The sequence below is a fragment of the Manacus vitellinus genome, unplaced genomic scaffold, assembly GCF_001715985.3.
Source record: "Manacus vitellinus isolate BGI_N305 unplaced genomic scaffold, ASM171598v3 scaffold_26_pilon, whole genome shotgun sequence".
Lineage (NCBI taxonomy): Eukaryota > Metazoa > Chordata > Aves > Passeriformes > Pipridae > Manacus > Manacus vitellinus.
In genome coordinates, this window is record NW_021939960.1 from 9,848,382 (window position 1) to 9,869,042 (window position 20,661).

General features: G+C 49.8%; 2 protein-coding genes across 2 annotated transcripts in view; one reads left to right on the forward strand and one right to left on the reverse strand.

Annotated features, from left to right (window-relative positions):
• Positions 1 to 9,181: 9,181 nt before the first annotated feature.
• SLC2A10 (solute carrier family 2 member 10) lies at positions 9,182 to 15,747 on the reverse strand. The gene is made up of 5 exons (XM_029960337.1): positions 15,714 to 15,747; positions 12,107 to 13,483; positions 10,961 to 11,083; positions 10,247 to 10,382; positions 9,182 to 9,596 (listed from the first exon to the last, which is right to left on the reverse strand). Exons 1-5 carry the CDS (start codon positions 15,715 to 15,717, stop codon positions 9,500 to 9,502), a joined length of 1,737 nt encoding a protein of 578 aa, XP_029816197.1. The 5' UTR covers positions 15,718 to 15,747; the 3' UTR covers positions 9,182 to 9,499.
• A 164-nt stretch (positions 15,748 to 15,911) lies between these two features.
• TP53RK (TP53 regulating kinase) overlaps positions 15,912 to 20,661 on the forward strand; it is a 6,595-nt gene continuing 1,845 nt past the window's right edge. The window contains exon 1 of the mRNA XM_029960426.1: positions 15,912 to 15,990. Coding sequence (XP_029816286.1) covers positions 15,912 to 15,990 — 79 coding nt within the window. The remainder of the gene's footprint in view (positions 15,991 to 20,661) is intronic.

Below are 20,661 nucleotides of genomic sequence, written 5' to 3' on the forward strand. Positions count from 1 at the left end.
GTCAGCCAGCCTTGGAAAGATGCCATTCTGGGACAAACCCCTGCAGGCACTGTGCCACAGCTTTTGTGGCTGTGCTGGATTCCAGGGTTTTTATCAGAGCACACGAGTGCTCTGCTTCCCACTCAGTCAGCAGTGGGTACTGACTCCCAGTTTGCCCACTGCACAGCCTTCAAGCCCTGAACTGGAGCATCTCTGCAGCAGTGCAACAGATTGTTTCCTCGCCACTTGCTTTCCAGAAGATTGAGAGAGATTTGAACTCTATCCCAAATTTTTCTGCTATAATGCTTGAAAAATGCATTTAAAGGAGGCATATACTCCGAATGCTGCTCTATGAAATGGCTCTTTCATCACGTTCCCATTAACCTTAGAATGCTTTTAAGTACTTTTTCTTCCGTGGGAATGAAACTGGTGAATATTTCCAGCTACTCAGAAATTTTTTATTTCAGCTCATGGGAATTGGTCAAACTCAAGATATCAGACAGAAACCAAACCTGACTGGCCTTTTGTCCTCCAAAAAAAAACCCCTCTGCCCCATTGTTATGGCTGTGCTTTCAGAGGCCTATTTCCCAATATAAAGCAGGGGTTTTTTGAAGGTCACCAACACTTCTGGTGCCAGCACAGTGCACAGAGTCTCTCTGCTGCGTTGGAAAGGCAGGTTTGTGCTCACCACACTGCTTCAAAACATGATATAAAAGACATTTTTAGAAAGCAGTTTGGTACTTTGAGCATCTGGCTTCCAGTGCAAAAACAATGCCATGTCCCAGGTGACTTGTGCCTCCGGAGCTGGGGAGGTGCCACTGCAGGGTCCTGGCTTTCTCTTGGAAAACAACCAGTGTGTGTGCTGGGGTTTTCTCTCTCTTTTTTCTCTGTCTTTAATCTTACAGCTACTGTTTAGGGTAACTGGAGGTGAGGCAAAGGGGAAGGCTGGGTGTCCTCTGGTGTAGCTCAAGCTGTAATGGCACCAGAAGGTGCCATTATGTGGTTTCTCCACAGACTTTGGTGTTGTCCTGCATGTTAAAGCAGAGAGTGAAGAGTGGAACTGATTCCAACTTCCCTGTCTTTCAGAGAATTTGCAGTAAATGGAAGCATAATGTTCAAGTGGTCTGTGGTTGTAGGGGGTGTGAGGAGGCAGATTTTAGAGGGTTGGTAAAATCATGCTGCCCAAGGTAGGTATTTACACATGTTTCTCTGAGTTAGTTTTAGAAGAAGTGGAGCTGAGGAGTGAGGGAATTCAAGTTATGGAACTGCTGGCATCCAGCTGGGCTGCCTGACACAGGGTCCATCCTTCCTCTACTGTCACTTAGGAGGCAGCAGCTCCTTCCATGGGAGCTTTGCTGAGAGCCAGTTCACTCTGTGGGGGACTGGCAGCCGTGAGGAACCTGTGACACATCCCATGGGGTTGCTGGGGGTTTATACCCACGAAATTCTTCTCTGTTTCAGTGGAGGGTTTGACGAGTTTGAGCCAAGAAGAGACATTTCCATCCTTAAGCCATGAACCTTTTGCAGTTGCAGCCAGCCATATTTCCAGATGGGTAAAATTCCAGAGAAACGATGATGGATTTGACGCATCTCAAATGATGACAGCAGAGGTGCTGACTCCCCCTTTAATTCCTTCCCTTAACAGACAGGGTCTCTGAACCTGGCCCACTTCACCAACATGTGCAGTGCTTGTTTCTCTCTTGCTGCATGTCTGGTTGGCTTTGCCTTCCTCCCCTGACTCTTAACTCCCTGCTCCTTTCCTGCGGGAAAGATTAGGGAGGATAGGAAGTCGTCTGTGCAAAAAGCATCCCTAGCCAAAATAAATACAGGTCACAAGATTAGGCTTCATCAGAACTTTAAGCCTGGCCCAAGCTAAACAAATGAGCTGTCATGCCTTGGTAAAAGCTCCAGTATGACTGAACTGGCACGACTGCAAAAACGGTAAAGCAGTTAATAGGTTTTGCAATATGGAAGCTTTAAGTCTTGTTTTTAATGCCGCATTCCTGACAGTCAAGACTTGCACTGAACTTCAAATGTCACTAATTCTGTGTGTTGGCCTCTCTTGCTACTACGCAAACACCCTTCCCAAAGTGCAGCAACGGCAGTAAAACAGCACCATGGGGCTGGTCCACCCTTACAGTGCAGAGGAACAACACAGGGTGGTGAGAAACACCCTCTTGAAGCTTGGCAGCTCTTGTCTGTTGACATTCTGAGACTGATTTGAATGAATTACAGATCTGTTTAGGAAAAACGTCTAGATGTTCAAATATCTAACTTTTCAATGTCCAAATACCTACATAAAAAGTACCAACATGGTCATCAAGGAACAGTCCTTAGGCATTAGGCAGCTGTTAATGAAAAGGTTAGTTGAAGCAGTAGGTGGGTGCAATCTTCCCAGTTTCCCTATAAAGAAGGTATTTGCACTAAGGACTGCGAATTTTTTCTCTTGCAAGGAGCAGAGTCCAGGACATGGGACTCAGGTGTTGTCCTCTGGCTCTGGCACTGCCCTGTTATGCATCTCTGGAGATGTTAATCCTCCTGAGCACTTTGGTTCCCTCACCAGCACAGTGGGGATGGCAGTGATGGGACAGCCACTGTGCTGGGAAAAGTATTGATGCTGCAAAGCCCTCAGAGGCAGCAGCAATCTGGTATCTCCAATAATTACTGGTAATAAACATTAAAAAGAAAAAGCCAAAGCCAAACCAACAAGCATTAAAAGTCTTTATGAAACAAAAGCCAGGTTTTTAATAATGTTTTAACATACTTGACAAAGCTTTAGTTCAGAGCAAAGGCCGGCCTCTTGCAAGTGTGCAAAGGTTGAGACAATTGAAAAACCAAAATACTTCTCCCAGTAGAGACCTTGCAGCTTATCAGGTAACTGCAGACTGTATTTTGGCCATTTTTAACTGGGCATTAAAAGTCTTTTTGACACTTGCTTTATTCCTCTACAATAGACTCTAACAGCCCCTCCGAGGCCTTCTACAGCCCAATGTGTAAAACGTAATGGGGATTGGTTTAAAGAGTGGAATTTGACCTGAGAGAGATGTGAGTATTCAGGGACTACTTAGTCCTCAGTAGCACTTGGGGGCTTTTTAGTTTGTGGGGCACTTTATTACCCATTAGTGCTCGGGGACGCCGCGCTGTTCTCGTTACTGTTCTCTCTGGTGGCTTTCTCTGTTCAAGCATTGCTGTGTTGTTGCAGAGCATATCCACCCTTCCTCCTCCTCCTCCTCCTCCTGCTCATGGAAGGAGCAGCCAGGCCTGGGGCAGCTCAGGGATGTTAGGGCATCCCTGAGTGTGTTTGTCCCATTGACCACAAACATGACACCCGTGGATGCAGGAGAGAGTCTGGTGTTCACACAACTCTGAATACATGGATGAGAGACCAAAGCATAAGCACAGAGAAGTTGTTGGGGCTGTGCATAATCCCAATTCAAAACTACTTATCAATACATTCAAGAGAGGTACTTGTGTCAGCCTTGTTCTTCTGCTTCTCCTCATCCTGTTGGGAAAACCAGGAGCAAAGAGCAAGTTGGCTGCCCAAGTCAAGCCCCTCCAGTCCCTGCTCTGACTGTGGCCCTGAGCCCTACAGCAGCCACTGCTGAAAGCAGAGGGGATGCCACGATGCTGGCAGACTCTGTTATTTTCTGTTTCTGCAAAAAAAGTTTGAATGAAACTGCCAAAACAACGAGCTGCCACTCTCTTGCTTTCCAGCACTGGCCAGCTGTGGAGATGTGGTTGTTCCTCGTGCATGGCTGTTCTCCCAGGCAGGGCTGCATGGCAGAGGGAATGAGGTGGGCTCAGGGATAGTAATTGTCTTTCTCACTTTTACTTTTCCCCTTAGCGTAAATTATTCCCAGACGTGTGAACTCAGCAAACAAGGATCAAGTTTTCTCCACAAGGCAAGGTTTACTCCAGGCCTGGAATAGTGCCTGAGCTTCCCAGCGGTCAGGAAAAAGCTTGCAGGGAGCAGATGAGCGATTCCTTTTGTATTTTCCATCCATCAGGAAAAGCTGCATCTGAAAAAATAGCTGCACTGGAAAATAAAACTAGACAAGTCTGAACAAATATGGAAACCATCCCTGGCCTGGTATTGGAAAAGTCTCAAATGCTGGAAAGGAGAGAAGCAGAGAGAGGGAATGGATAAGTTTTGGCTTCTGTTAGGAATATGGAAGGAATTATTTCATTCTTTTTCCCCATCTATTTGTTCTCTATATGGCACTCTGTGTGGTTAACCCTCCGTCTTTGTCATAAATATATGTGGCAGAGACAAGTTTTTTCGGAGGTCCCAACCAAACCATCTGTTTTGCATCTGTGGTTTTGCATATGTAAATATTATTATTAATAGTAGCAAAAGCCATCGTAGTGGCAGCAGGAATAGAAACACTATTAATAGCTGTAGTACTGACATTTTTATTTGTGTTGCTGCAGGAGGTCACATCGTGCACCAGCACTCAGCTGTGAGTTTGAGCGAGAACAAAAGGATGGTTGTTACCCCCAAGAGCTGTCAGTGAGCACAGGCACTGTCACGGGTGTGGTGCCAGGATTGTCACAGTGACACCATGGCACCTGAACAGGATGCTTTGCCCCAGACCCTTGCAGAGGACCTTTACAAGGGGAAATGGTTCTTTGCAGCTCCTGTCATTGAGGCAAGGGGAAAATGATTCCCAGTGGTCAGGGTGGCTGAAAATACCTGGACACAACTGGAAAAAATCCCCAGTAAAGGGAATTATGTGATTCCTGATTATGGAGAAATTGAATTTGGCCTGGTAGGTCCAAGGGGCAAGCAGTGGTCTCTGTGTTGCTCAGTGCTGAGGTCTCACTCCAGCCCAGCCCAAGATATCTTTCTCCATACAGACAACAGGCTTTTCTGTGTGGGTGACCTGTCAGAGCAACTCATTCTGCAAACCTTTAGCACTCAGGTGGTTGAGGGAGACCTTCTTTCTGTCCCTCCTTTACTCCTATGATTAAAAGTGACAGCAACTCTCCTTCTTCCCTCTGTTTATTGAGTTATTAGACCACAGGGCTGGGGGAGCTGGGGCCAGAGGGAGGAGCAGTAGGAAGAAGTCCAGGTAGAGTAGGAGGAACAAGGGGTACCAAACCTGGGGAGCTTGGAGGTGCTCATGCTGGAAGCAGCACTTTGGAGAGGAGAGATGCAGTTAAAGGAGGAAGCACCTGGCACATTTTAGGCTCAGGTCTGATCCACGCAGTGCCTGGAGACACAAACTAACAAAACACAGCTCAACACACCCATCTCCTTCCAGGTTCTCCCTGGGCTGAGCTGGTATCTTTGTTCCCATACAAGGACTGTTTTTTGTTCGGCTCTGGTTGTTCTACTGGATCTGCAGTGCATTAAACAGCCCATCTTCTGGTTTGTATTTTTTCCAGTTATCGTATTTCATGTATTCTGGTTCCTTTCATCCAGCTCTGTATCCCCCCCGAGCAGAGACTAAGCAGGATCCAGTCCTTGAGCTTGCTGCCTTCACATGCACAAGCAGGATATGGATTCATATCCCACATTTCTCTGCTGAGTTGTGGGAATATTTGCAGCAGGGACTCACACCTTCCTCGGTGTTCAGTCTATCACCTAGATCATGTTACCACAGCTGGAGATCAAGGGCTCAAGGATGGTACATGCTGCCACTCAAACTTTACATCACCTGTGAACAAGCTGGTTCCTGAAGTCACTCTGGACCAGCAATAACAAGCCAAGGTTTGTACTTATTTTTCACATCATTCAGATTTTGATTATAGCACAGTACAGCAACACATGTAAGGGGGGGGTGGCCTGTAGGTGCTTTTCAAAAGCCTGCCCTGACAGCCACCTCCCCTGGGACACCAGGCTTTGCAGAGTCCTTCTGCCCAGCCTGAATCCTCCTGAAGACTCTCCTCTTCCGTTTTCCAAGAGATGCTCCGCTAATTTTTTCCTGCCCACTCCGAGGAGCAAGCGGTGTCTGTGGGTGGGCTGGGCCCGGTGGGGCTTCCCCCTGAGCAGCAGTGATTATCCAGCAGCAACTAGGGGGGGAGGCAGGGCAGCCACTGCCTAATCCTTCCCTGGGCTGGATGTGTGCCTGGATCATTTCAGCGGGGCCCGGACGATGCGCACGCTCGGAGCACAACCCGCCTGCTCGGGAAGCTCATGGCACAGGCATCCGTCACCCAAACCTGTCTGCATGAAAGGCTGTCTGCACAACTGGGGCAAAAAGAAAGGCATGACAGCACAATTAGTGAGAGCAAATGAAAGGCTGTTTGAAGGGGAGGAGGGAGGAAAGGGGAGAGCCGCATAAATCCCTGGTGGGGTTTTGGGCTTGACATCAAAACCCCTTAACAGTGTATTACTTCAGCCCCCAATGTGGACAGATGTTGAGCTGTGGCTCAAAGGAAGTCAGAAATCTTTCCTTAGAAAAAATTTGGCTGGGAAACTAAAGAAAATATTGTGAAAGAAAAGGAAATAAAGGCCCACTAAAGAAGATTTATCACTGCCTCAAGCATTTCTGTATCCTCTGGTCTTATGAGGTCTCAGCCTCGGGGGAAAGAAAAAGAGAAACAGCCTGTTGCTATGTTAATGGGTCCCAAATTTGGAGTGGGGACACATTTGTCCAGTTAGATGATGATGATGGAGGGAGCCAGCTCACCCAGCCGAGCACTCCTCCCATCCATGCTGTCCCCAGCCAGCCCTCAGGGGCCTCTGGCACCAGCCTGCAGTGCTCCCTATCACATCCTTCCCTGCTGCCCTTTTTGCTCACACCTTTCCTTTTGCCAGGGTTTTATGGAGCCCTTTGTCAGTGGCAAAATGTTCTAGTTCCTAAAAGAGCTCAGTGTCATCCACAAACCTGGAGATTTTGCTGTCTGCTCCCTTGCCAACACAACAGCTGAAGGTGCCGAATAAAACCAGACCCAGCAGAGATTCTGGGGCAACCCAGTTGCTGAATCTCATTCATTCTCAAAAGCTATCTGTTAAACCCTGCACTCTGCTACCTGCAAGACAGGAATATCTTTAAAGAGATTCCAATCCACGAAAGAACCATTGCTCCAATCCCTTGGCAATGTAAATGGTTTTAAACTAATTTTTCCAAAATCTTTTTGAAAACATCCATCTGTTCTGTCTGTTGGGTTCTTCCTATCTGTGTGAACACTTGATACATTCCTAGAGTCCCAGCATGCTGGCAAGGCAAGCTTTCCCTTTTCAGCATCCTTGCCTGCTGGCTCCTTCCCAGCTGCCTGTCTGCCTGCAGACCCCATCAGCCCAGCAGGGACAGAGGTGACACTCACCCCTGCAGCTCCCAGGGTCCCCTTCCAGAGCTTGGCTTTTATGTGGGAACTACAATAACAACCTGCCAGCCCTCTGGTACAGTAGCCACTTGTAAAGTCACATTGATTCAGTTCCTCTCACTTGCTGGGTGTGAGGTTCTTCCAAATACCTGCAGCAGTGAAGACCAACGCAGTCCTGCCCAAGCTGCCTCATCATGCCTTATCCTTCCTGGCACCCTGTTGCACCTTTGTATTGAGCAATGGCTCCCTAGCCAGCTTCATTCTTCTGACATATTTAAGGAAACATTTTTAAAAGGTATTTGTAAGATATTTGCAATATCTTCATGCTCCTTTTTAGCTCTCTTTTCTGTCTGCACTTTACTTGCTGTGTTTTATGGGGTTTTCCTTTTCTCCTCATGTGGGAAACCTTTTCAGTTTTCAAACACTGACCTTCTCCCTGTGATACCTCCTTAACCTTAGCAGCAAGTCAGGCAGGGTGTTTTTTAGGACCTCTTAGCTCTTTTTGAGTTGTGGCACATGTTTTCCTTGGGCTTTAATGGAGCATTTTTTAATCGCCGCCAGACTGCTTGCAGGCTCCTTGCTTTCTGCCTGTTCCTTTTGGGTTTGTTGTTATTGACTAATCACCTTATTTTTTCATAGTTCCCTTTCTTGAAACTGTAGAGCCCCAGGCTGGATTTATTTGGTGTGCTCTCTCCCACTACAGCATTAAAGGTTGTTTTGTGGTCACCAGCAGAGAACAGCTCTCCCACAAACACCTTGTGAAGCAGGTCCTGTGCTCTGCTCCCCACCAAACCCAGAGCAGCAGCCCTTCTCATGCTTCCAGCACTGCTTAGTCCAGGAGACCCTTTGTTGTATCCCAAACCAGTTTTTATTCCTTCCTGGTGGATCACTTAGCTGACTAACTTCTCTAATCTCATTTTATATTTGTATATTTATATATTTATCCTGATCAGGAGTCAGTTATACAGTCCTGGCTCGAAATTTTTTAAATTGGGATGCATGATTTCCCATCTCAGGAAATCTGTGCTGGTACTGGGGTTGTTATTCAGGGCAATTGGAAAGCCTGGCATTATCTTATTTTTCAAGCTTCTGGTATAGGCACAGAAGCACAACCAGGTTTTGCCCTTGCTTGGTTGCTTCATAATGTTCCTGTGATTCTGCTGGTACCATACATGGCCAAATTCACCTGATTTACTGCAGCTGCATCATTTGGTTTCCCTGCTGCTCTCCCCATGAATACTGGCCACGTCCTCTCACAGGGGTGCAAGCCTGAATTTCAACACCCACTGAATTTTCCTCAGCTTTTCATTTGAACACTCCTTTATGGCTTTTCCTCGTTTCAGTGCCAGCAGCCCAGCTCTGCCGTGATGGAGGTGACAGTCCTCTACCTCGGGTTCACTGATCCCCCCTTACCAGGAGCTGTGTCTCATCTTCCCGTACTGTCGCCCCCGACACCTGGCACTGTCACCAGCGCTGTTTGCTGACCCCAGAGCTCTCGTGTGTCCTCCCAGCACATCCAGCCCCGCTCACTGCCCCAGCAGCCAGTCCCTGGGCCCCCTCCACCCCTCCCAAAACCCCAGTGTCCCCATCCTCTCCCCTTCCCCTTGTCCCAGCGCAGCTCCCGCCGCCTGCCCCGCAGGGGTACCGTGGATTCCCATATCCTTCTTTTCCGGCTCCATCAGGCCCAGAGGCACAGTGAGGGTGTGTGTGTGTGTCCGAAGGGTGCGGGGGGGTCCGAGGGGTGTGGTGGGCTCAGATTTTGGGGCTGTGGCGGGGGTCTGTCCGCAGCCCGGGGTCCGGGCGGTGCGGCGGTGCCGGGGCACCCACTGGCGGCGGGTCCGGCGCGGTGCAGCGCCGATCCTTTTCCAAGAACCGGAACATAAAACACACCTCGAACGAACGAACGAACACACAAACGAACCTGGCCGATGGGAGAGCACCGCCGGCAAAAGCTGTGTTTTAATCCCTGCGTACAAAAAAAAATTAATCTCTTAAACGATGGGAGGTACAAATGAGGAAGAATTAAAGACGTCAAAGGAAGGATGTGCTCCCTGCGGGGGACAACGATCCTCCAAGGATCCAAAGGACAGCTATCTGCATGTCCCCACAGCTAAGGCACTGCAGGGAGAACTGTCTGTGAGCAGAGGTCACCAGTTAAAGGCCATGGAAAAGAACTGTCCTGATGGCCCAGCCTGCTCCTCTCCTGGAAAAGCTGCTCAGACACGGTGCTGCAGGCACGTTGATGGTTTCATGGGCTGTTGGTGTGCTCCACTCTCTGGTACTGGGCGTGTGTGCAGCTCGCTCCTCGTCCACGTCTCTGCTTGAACACATTTCCTTCCCAAACCCTGCAGGGCAATGGTGAAGGTCAGTGCTGTGCCCAGAGAGACAGGCAGGGCCTCACAGCAGTTACCCCTCCTGCCCCCCAGGGGTCTGTGCTCCCTCCCCTGGGCCTCTCCCTGCTCCAGCAATGCCTGCCCTGCCTCCATCCCAACCAGGATGGCACAAGCACCTTTTGATCTTCCCTAACCCATTACAGGTTTTGTCTGGAAAACTACCAGGTAAGAGCCCATGGCCTCACCAGGAGATGTCTCTGCCCCGGAGGAGAAGGATCAGTCCAAGACTATTCTAAGTTGAAACAAGAGGACTATCATCCCCTCCTGTCTCCTCCCAGTCCTGACCTGCTTGTCCCATGCTGTGGTCCTGCTTTCCTCTCCTCAGCCACGAGCCCTGGTTTTTAGCCCATTTCCTCCCAAGTGCCACTAGTGCCCTCCCACAGCTCAGCCACAAGGCTCAGGGCAGTGACTTGCTGATGAACAGCACTGCAGCTCTCACATCTTGTCCCAAAACCCTGCCACAAACTTGAGATGTTCTACTTTCTCAGTAGCACTGACCAGACTTTGTAACAGCCCTGAGCTGCCTGGTGCCACAGACCTCAAGAGACACTGATGGGGAGCTCCCAAAGCCAGCACTCACTCTGGGACAACAGCACACACACCTTTTCCTGGAGAACTGCTGGTCTATCTCCTCTAGGGACTGTCCTTTTGTTTCCGGAACAAAAAGGTAAATGAATATAACAGACATCACTCCCATCAGTCCATAGAGAAGAAACATCCAAGAGAATCCAATGGCATCTGCAGAGATTCGAGTGCATGAAGGTAGGAGGTCAGTCACATCATGGGATACAAGGGAAACTGGTTTATTTACTGTGAGGTGGTCACTGGTGCCTGATGGGCATCTTATTTTGTGAAGCCTTCAATAGATCTGGGAAACTGCTTATCTGCAAGGCCTGGACTGGGAATCAGCAAAGGAAAAGGCTGGTTCATGCCAGGCTTTGCCAGCACCAGAGGGAAGGGAAGGCAGCCGAGCTCCAGGGCCAGCAGTGCCCACCGAGTGCCTCAACTGAGGGCTCTGCTAGAAAGAAATGTGGTAAAGCTGCCGGCACAGAAGCTGCAAACTCCGTGGTTTGCTGATACTGTGGTGCTCTAGTGCAGCCCAGTGGGCAATGGGTGACTTTTACAAACAGCTGACAGAGGGCTCAGAGCAGTGCTGCTGGTGCCTGGCTTTCCTGCTCTCAGGGGCAGCAGGGTCACAGCTACTCCAGCCCTAAGTCCCCACGGTTCAAAATGCCACCTCGTCTCCAAATGGCTCATGGTGGCCATCCTTTCCTAACCAGCTGTGGGAGGTGGAGGGAGGGGGAGTGCCTACTTACCAATAAGGTCCAGGAAGGAGAGGCTGATCAGTAAATTAGCAGCCCAGTTAAAGCTGTTACAGAAGGCAAAGGCTCTTCCTCTTATCCCAGCAGGGTAAATCTCACTGAGGACCAGCCAGGTCACTGCATGGATTAGAGAGATCAGAAAGACAGTGTGGGAGTTAAGCAATTTGTTCGGGAAATGGGCAAGGGAGGTTTCAGCAGGGGGTTTAAACTCGCGCCTGCTGCTGGTGGTGTCAAACATTCATTGACCTCAGAGACAGGGCACAGGAGAACACTTCAAACCTCCCGTGTTCTGCACTGCAGGAGGAATGAAACAGCAATGAACAGGCACAGGGAGCAAAGAAGAAAGTGGAGGAGTTTGTAATTCCATCCACGGGACATGGAAAAGATCTGCTGTCAGGACATGCTCTTTGCAAAAAAATGAGAAAGGGGTGGAATTAGGGAAACAACATTGCATTTGGGCTAAAATCAGAGTTAAAGCAACATATGCCTTCAAGAACCCTCTCCTATCCTGGGGTTATTTAGTTTGAAATAATTTGCAGGGTCACTGTCAAACCCAGAAGACTTGCCCACTTATATATTTCTCTTGAGTCAGATGATGTTTTCTCCCATCAAGGCATTTAAATGTCAGAAAATAGTAGAGCTCACATGGAAGCAAGACCTAATCTTTAATCTCATCTGATGAAAAATAATGATTTCAGAAAAAAAAACCAACAAAACAACGAAACTGATACTGAGAAACTTTCAAAGAGGTTTCACTTCCAGTTCTGCACTGACTTCCCTGTCACACAGCAGAAGCCCCTCAGTCCCTCTGCCCTTAGCCTTCTTTTTTTCTCCTTCCCAGGGTGCAGCGCTTGTGGGATACTCTGATTTTGCAATGAGTTCCACAGAAAAAAAAAACATTACAAGGGTAGTTACAGCATGGAAGAGGAAGCTATTCCAGTGCTGTACCAGCCCTGTAGCTGGCAGAGCTGCAGTGCTAGAAAGTGATTCAGTGGGCAGATGGGGACATATTTCCAGTTCCCAGACACCAAGCTGCTTGGTACAGCAGACACATAAGGAATGTTTCCAGCAGGCAGCTTGCAGGTCAGCCCTAATTTTATTCTCTAGGTTAGTGCAAAGATATATAAACACCACACTTACTTGGCCCAAATCCAATTGAAAAGGCACTCACGAAAGCCATCATGCTCAGCAGTGTAATCCAATTTAAGACCGTATGTTGTGCCCAGGGAGCACCAGTGAGAGGAGGGCCCGTGCTTCCCACTGTCCCTTTTGTGGACTGGCCCACCAAGTCCCTTTTCTGCGTGAGGGAAGAATTGGGAACAACCTCTTTGCTTTGGGTACTGGCAAAAACTTTTGCAAGGCTCCTTGTGGCAGCAAAACCAGGGGCTGCCTGACTTTTGACAGCACCCGATGCTGGTGGGAGGGGTGACGCAGCAGACTGGGGGAATGCAGATGTCAGGGGGTGCTGAGTGAGGCTGAGGGACGCGTTGGGGTCGGCGGGTGCCTTGCAGTCCCTGGCCATGGCCAGCGGGGCCATGCGGCTGGTGAGGCCGATGGTGGTGACCGAGATGGCCATCACCACACAGCCAGCCAGGAGCAGCACTCTCCTGCCAGCCTTGTCTGCCAAGGCCATTGCGACCAGCGTGGCCACCACCTTGATCGCTCCCAGCCCAACTGAGGCCAGGATTGCCGAGGAGTTGCTCTGGAACCCCACCGAGTGGAAGATTTTGGAGGCATAGCCCAGCACATTGGGCTGCCCAGTGAACTGCTGGAAGAGCACCAGTCCCAGGCCCACCAGAGTCCGCCTTCTCATGTTGTCTCTGGTCCTGAAAAGGTCAAGGAATGAGTAATGCTTCCCCTGACAGGGCTCCCGCTTTGCTGCCGCTCTGTCCTCAGTGTCCTGCAACGGAATGAGGCCCTTCTGGCAGTCTGAGTCCCACGAGCTTAATTTAACAGGGTTCACTGGGAGAAAGAGGATGCTGAGGAACTGCATGGCTGTCGGGGCAATGGCCAGCCCAAACATGTACCTCCATCCCTCCTCCACGTCCGCAAAGACGTAATTCAGCGCGTAGGACAGCAGGATGCCCCCGGTGATACCGGCTTCGTAGAGAGACACCAGCAGCCCTCGCCGGTGAGCAGCCACCATTTCTGAGACGTAGATGCAGCAGGCCATGGATGAGACAGAGATGGCAAAGCCCACGGTCATGCGCCCAATGACCAGCACCATAAATGACCTGGCCAGCGTGAGGATAAGGCTGCCAACCAACAGGACCACGTTGCTGACCAGGATCGCTCTCCTCCGGCCGTGGCGGTCGATGAGCACCCCCCCGGCCAGAGAGGCCAGCAGTGCTCCGATGAGGACGGCGCTCACGACAACTTCTTGCTTGAAGCAGCTGAGGTGAAAGTCCACCTGCAACTGCAGCAGTGCACCAGAGATTATCCCCAGCTCGTACCCAAATATCAGCCCGCCCAGGAGAGACACCGTTGCGGACAAGAGCAGGACCATCACTGCACGACCTGGAAGACAAGAAAGTAATGCCAAGTTCAGTTTTCTGATGCTAGCAGGGCAGCTATCAGCATGCACAGGCTGGAAAAAGCTCTCCCAGGACACCCACAGTTTTCCATTTACAAAGCCACGGTGCAGCATTTCCCCACAGGTCACCAGGTCACATGTAGAGAGACACTTGCAGACAGTCACACAACCCACCAGGCAGAGGCACTCATTTGGGGTGCAGAACTGTGAAATCAGGGCTTTGTTAACAAAGTTAAGACATGTTTTTAAGTAGAGGGCAGTGATTTGTAGTGCCTGGAGTTATACAGGGGGATCCTCTGTAGTCTCCCTGGATTCAAATTACAAAACCTGTTCTGAGCAGGAAATGCAGCTTCTGCTTTCAGGTCATGAGTTATTCTGCATTATCATTTTCATGTTTCAGTGCACGTGGCACTGAGCCTGCAGCCTCTACGTTCTCACTTCTGACCTTGGCATTAAAAGCCCTGCTCACAAAAGTTTATTTCTCCCACTTAATCTTGCACTCTTGCCATGACTTTGTGGGGTGGCCCTGATTTCTTCATCTGTCCTTCTACAGCCCACAGCACCCAGGATCCCTGAGCCATGCACAGCCTCCTCAGGCTGGTCCAGGACCACAGGACAAGCTTCATCATGAGCTGAAAACCTCACTGTTACCAGCCCCAAATACAAAAAGTGACTTTTTGACCTTGCCCATCCCATACAGATGAGAGTACAAGTTGAGTTTAGCTAAAATAAAATAAATAAAAAAACCAAAAGCTAGCAGCAAAAGCAACCCAAACCCAAAGCTACCCGGCCTAAACAACCCTACAAAAGCAAGGTTCTGCCTGCATATGCTTCTCACCATGGGGAAGGGATGAAAGGGTGACCATGTGAGAACCATGAGCCATGTTACAGCAGCAGGGATTGCACTGGTGCCAGAGCCAGCATGATGTAGGGATCTCTGGGAACAGCAGTGGCAGTGACCTCCCCTCCAGTTACAATTTTGAAGCACAGGTAGAGTGCATTAGCTCTGAGGTTTGTGCTGGTTTCCAGCACGTAATTCTATCTGTACTCTTTTGTTTAATTAGAAATATTCACATTTTCTGTAGACTGCATGTGGAAAAAATGTGGACACAACCACCAGACCGTGGAAACTTTTCTCACCCTGCCTAAGGGCTTTTTTCCCCCTCACAAGCTGTGTTTAATAGGAAGTGTCTCTGCTTGGCCTTTAATTACAGTTAGCAATAAAGATTTCTCAGTGATGGCTGTACATAAATACAAATATTTGTATTTATTCTGTAACCCTCTGTGTTTCATTTGTGTTACTTATGCCATCCCAGTTACCCCAGTCCCTCTCACCATGCTTTGTGTGACCACCCACACTGCTTTTAGCACTCCTTGTGCACATTATGCAGATAATTAGAAAATTATCTGCTGAGAACAAAAGGCGTAAGTGCCCATCCCATTAGTTCCAAGCCACAAATTCTACTAGTCACAGAGAGTCCCACTATAAATACCACAGCTGATTTCATCAGGTTTTGCTGCATTTCTCGTTAACTTCATGAGCAGTCATGGTTTGTGAACTTTGACTGAAATCCAGTTTCTATACAGTCTGTTCTGACATAGCTGGGAAATTCGAGGACTCTTCAGATCTCCACTTGAGGACAGAAGGTTTGGTGGGTCTCGGGAGGAGCTGTGGCAGGCGATTCCCTGCCTATGGCAAACTGGTCATCGGGTCGTGCTCCGGGACAGGGCAGTGACCGCCGGGCTGGGGCTGGGGCTGACTTCGGACTCTGCCCACACCAACGCCAAGGCCAGGGAGCGCCGGACCGCTGCCTCCAGCAAATCCCGCTCCACAGCAAATCCTGGTCCCTCCACACTCCTTGTACCCCGCTCTCCCTGCCGCCGGAGCGCTCCTGGGATGGCCCCAGGACCGAGCCGCAGGAAATTCCTCGGCTCTTGCGTTCGCTGTATGTGCTGCTGGGAGCGCTAAAAAAAAAAACCAAACCAACACCAAACCAGAAAGAAAGGGGGAAGGGCGTGGGATGCAGCCCCAGCCTTTAGGAAAAGTTGAAAACTTTTCTCTTTTTCCTTCAGGGAACTTTTTTTCCCCGGGGCAGCGCCGCTCGCCCGCCCCAGCCCCGCAGAGCCCCGTCCCGGAGGGGCTGTGGCAGCAAACCTTCTATGACACCCCCCCTCCGCCTCCGCGCCCCCTCGCCCGGCCCCGGCCGCACTCACCCATGGCCCGGCGGGGCTAGCCCCCCGCGCTCCGCGGGCCCGGGAGCGCGCGGGGCGGAGGGGGCGGAGCGGGGTCCGGCGGCCGGAGCGGGGCCGAGCCACGTCGTGCCCGCCCGTGCCCCCGGCCGGGCAGGCCTGTACGGCTTGTAGTCGCCCTGCCCGGGGGTCCGGGCCGGGGGAGCTGCACCGCCTTGCGCGATGGGCGAGGGGTCCCCGGGCGAGGCGGAGCCTGATCCGCGGGAATGGGTAGCCGCGCGGGAAAGCGGGCTGGGGCATGGTGAGCGCGCCGGAGGCTGCGGGGTGGCCGGGGAGGCCTTTACGGAGCTAGTCGCTTCTGGAAACGAGGATATGGCTTTCGTGGCTGGAATGACAACTCTGTCCCCATTCTGTCTCATTTGAGCCAGGAACAGGAATCTCCTCGCTGCCTGCTGACCTGCTCTTGTTCAGAGCTTCTCCCCCCACCCCAGGCGAGAAAGCCTCTGGTAAGTCCACAGGAGTTTGTTAATGATTTGAGGTAGCTCGGCTGGAAAGCCAAAGAAGCCTGCTAGGAAAGGGGTGACCATTTCAAAGCTAAAACTAAAAGGGCAGCAGGGGAGGTTTAGGTTAGATGGCAGGAAAAGGTTTTTCTCCCAGAGGGTGGTTGAGCACTGGAACAGGCTCCCCAGGGAGGTGGTCACAGCACCAAGCCTGACAGAGTTCAAGAAGCGTTTGGACAACACTCTCAGGCACATGGTGTGACTGTTGGGGTGTCCTGTGCAGGGCCAGGAGCTGGACTCGATCCTGATGGGTCCCTTCCAATTCAGCACATTCTATGATTCTGTGATTAAGTTTGCACTCTTAACTTTCACTGGGACAGAAAGGATCATCTCTTGAGCTGATCTCCTTCCCCCTGCACAGTGCTCCCTCAGACAAAGCATTTCAGTATTCAGCTTCCCTTGTAATTAACATACTTTTTCTGCTGAGTGGAACAGGAACCTTCCTGCTGTCCTGCATAAAAGACACCGGGACTTGCACTTGGATGCAAGATTTTTTTCTGAGTCTGAGGCTAATTTCATGTATCCCTAAGTCCAGTTTGCTAAACAAAACATGATACACCTCGAAGTGCTTTCAAAACTCTTTACCACAATATGCAGACATTCTCCCTCGGTGCTGTTCGTGCAAACAGCAGCTGCTGGGCGGGTTGAGCTGTGCTGAGGTGCACGAGATGTTCAGAAGTTTGCTGTGACCCAGCTGGCGTGGGGACCAGCGAGGGAAGATGTGGTGTCACAGCATCCAGCAGGGAATGCCCCTGAAGGGGAGGTGCACATGACCATGAACCTGCATTGCGAGCTGGCAATTGACTGCTGGTAACATTTTGTTTAATACTTACACTAAATTTTAGTATTTAAGATGTTATAACCACACAAGCTCCAGAGCAGCAGTCTGTGGAGTCTGTGCTGGTGAAGCTCTTTGTCACAGTACAAAGTTGAATTGGGACAGGTCTGCATCCGTGACCATTGTGCCTGTGGTGCAGGCACACCCCTCTGACACAGACAAAAATAAACAGGTTGGGTGAAGAATAAAGAACACAAGAACACTTTTTTCTTTTTTTAAAGAGCCCTTTCAGTCACCCCACATTTTGACTTAATAGGCCATTTAAGAGAAATATTTAAATAATTATTATTATTCTAACTATGGGGATACATTTCTTGTCTCTGCTCTGCAGACCAGTGGTACCAACCCTTTTTTTGTTCCAACTCATAGTTTTGGGATGCTTGAGATGGGCCATGTTGGATCATGTGTATCCTTTCAACTTTAGTCTGTTGGATATCTGGCTGCAACATGGGCAGCAGCTGATCAAACATTTTGGCTTTGTTTCTTCTCCAAGTTATATATGAAAAGTGTTTCAAACCATCTACCTGGCTTACAGATTAAATAAATGCTTCCCATTCATATGCTCTAATTTCAATGCAAATAAAGTATGTAAAAATAGTTTTTCTAAAACCTTGTATCTGATACAGACTGACATTTTGGGTGAGCTGTGCTGTGAATTGGAGATGTCACCCATGCATGGTTCCCTACTATGCAGAGAGCCAGAGGGGACCCAGAGTCCTCATCAGGCACTGGGCAAAACCACCCTTGGCTACTTGATCTGCAATTTCCCTGAATAATTCCTTCCTTCCGAACTTAATTCAGCGTGAGAAGGAAGAAATTATACTTTTCTCCATGGTCGCTCAGCTTTCATTTATCTGCCACCCAACCATTCTCTGGAAGCTTCCTGGTCTCTGACAGCACAAGAATTATTATTATTAGCACAGAACACAAGGAGGTGAGGTCCTGGGGAGCAAGCACAGGCAGAGCTTTATGGTGTGTTTACAAAAGGTGGCCGAAAAGGTGACATCAGTATGTACAGAAATGCAGCTGCCACGTCGACACTGTGCGTGGCTGTGGGTTGTGGTCGTCTGGGAAAAAAAGGTGTAAACCTGCTGTGATGAAAACAGCAGGGATAATTTGGGCAGGAAAAAAGAAATCTTCCTTTGTTGTTCTCAAAGCACACCTTTCTTATCGTAACATTTGTGATTAGTGGGTATTCTGGGCCTGCTGAAGTCAGTGCCTTTGTCCCGAAGATCCACATATGAGAAGGTCTGGATTGGCGGATCCACCAGCACTTCATGTGTGCCGGCACGTTTCTATCCTGGCTCCCTCCTGCGATGCCTTCCTCCTCCTCCTCCCCTGCAGACCGTGTGCTTTGGCAGTGCCGCTTCCCCCTCTGATCCTTATCTTGGCTGCCGGGCTTGCGGGGCTCGAGGGCGCGTTCCTGCCTGGCAGCCAAACAGCGCAACCCCGGGGCTGAGCCGCAGGAATGCGCTTCCCAGAGAGCTCGGCGTTTGGAACGGCAGCCTGTGTTTGGTAACACAACCCGGCCGTGACTGCTGGAAAACGTTACCCTCCACCTCTGGGCCGGGGCAGCTAGAAGAGGCTTTAAAATCACAAATTAAAATACAAATACAACGGGGAGAAGGAAAGCCATCCTGGCAAAGGGAAGACAAGGTGATCAGCAACGCTCATCACACACTTGAGCTTGTTTTCTCTGATTATGATTGACCCTTAGGAAGGGGTTTGGGGGCACCAAACTGACCAAGCCCTGTTCAGTTATCGATGAACACAACCTCAGAGCCAGCAAGACCCTTAGATGGGCTCGAGGAGCCGCCTGAGCCTGATTTAGCCCAAATTCCCCTTTTCCCATCTGAGCTCTGAGGATGGCAGCCTCCATCCTTAAATTAGCTGGAGGGTGCTGGGAGAGCTGCTTGTAGGGCCAAGAGTTCCACAGGACAGCAGGAGGAAGGAGCCCATGGGACTCGCCTTGGTTTCCATCAGCTTGGTTTGCTGCGCTGCAATTTTTGACTTAATTACATTGTTTGCAAAAGGAGAGTTTGTAAATGCTTGTCACCAGGAGAACAAAGTTACATAATTAAACTATTTAGCAGAGTCTGTGGCTTCAGTGCAGTTCTCTGGGGTGATTCAGCATTCCAATAAAAATACTGTGTGATACCATAAATATTGTAAATGGCTCTAGATGGTTTCCAAGGGCTATGTCAACTGCTTTTTTGCATTCAAAGAGAAAAGAATAAGTGAAATCACGGGGAAGATAAAATTTAAATAAATAAAATAAATGGGAAAATAAAGCAAAAATATTTTCTTTCCTATTTTGAAAGCTCTGGAGGATGTTTTTGGCCAGCATGAGAGAAGACTGTCATGTTTACCAGAATAATGAACTGAGGATATCTCTGTGCACTTGCTTATAGGTTGTGTATGTGTGTCTATGGGGGCATCTGAGCACGGATGCTTAGATAAAATCTGCCCACAACATGGGGAAAAACCTTTTTTGTTATTTGAGTGTTTGTGGCATTTGCAAATTCCAGCCACAGAGCCCAGGAATGCATATCTTTCCCTGGCCAAGCTGTCAATCTCCTGTCACAGCGAGGGCAGCTGAAGGAGGATGCCACGGGTGGCCAGACTTGAGGGATTGGATTATCTGTATCATTGAGAACTTGGAAAGGTTGTTTAAAAGTTGTTACTGAAGAAAGACAAATATTTGCCAGGCATGATCCCACCGTGCAATGACAAGTAAGCTGTATGGAATGTGTTAATAAAATATAAATGCTCTGAAAAGGAAACAAATGTTGTGGATGTGAAAACAAGGGCAAAATGGACTTGTGGCACCTCCAAAAGCAACAATTGAGAACATATTTACATGGACTGGGCTGAATTCTCTTGTGTCTTCTGAGGAACATAAATTGCAGTGTGTGCAGATTGGCCAGTAGAGCAGTGGTTTTTCAGGGTGCCATAAAAACCCAAATACTGCTCCAAATATATTGAGGTTTGTCCATCTTCTGCTAAGATGGAGATGTGGGTCTTGGCTGCTCAAGGAAGGGGAGTCACCTGACTCACTGAATGAGTGGCCTGTGACAGACCTGGAGCAGAGGCTTTGGTGCTGCCCAGCGTGGGGACCTGAGGTCACGCCACGCCCTGCTGCAGGCTGGCAGTCCCCTGCAGCCTACGGGCAAATCCCTTCCCTCCCCCAGCCACAAACGGGGCAGCTGCAGTGGATCGGCACAGGCTCCAGCAGAGGCTTTTGGCACATGAAGGGCCAAGAGCCAGTGGTGGATCATCCTGCTGCTGATGTCCCAGAGGTGGAGTTGCCCCAGTGCTGGAGCATCCTGGTGGTGTTGTCCCGGGGGTGGTGTCCCAGGGGTGATGCTCTGGCAGGGGGCTCTGAGGTGGCGCTGGGAACACCTCGGGGGGGAACCACGAGATCCCACTTGCCACTTTGGGAAGATGCACACCCAACATCTCCCTCGCAAGCCCAGGGGCAGCTGCTGGACTCGCTGTTGCACTGGCAGAAACACGGAATGCACTGGCTGGGGAAGGGTCAGGAACGAGTTCCACCATCCTGCAGCTACTCAGT

Bases quoted from the DNA above. Each gene is read 5' to 3' on its own strand.
- SLC2A10 (XM_029960337.1), bottom strand. The intron at 10,383-10,960 runs GTAAGTAGGCAC...GAATCTCTGCAG, and splicing joins CTCCTTCCTGGACCTTATTG to ATGCCATTGGATTCTCTTGG. The intron at 9,597-10,246 runs GTGTGTGTGCTG...ATTGCCCTGCAG, and splicing joins CAGCAGTTCTCCAGGAAAAG to GGTTTGGGAAGGAAATGTGT.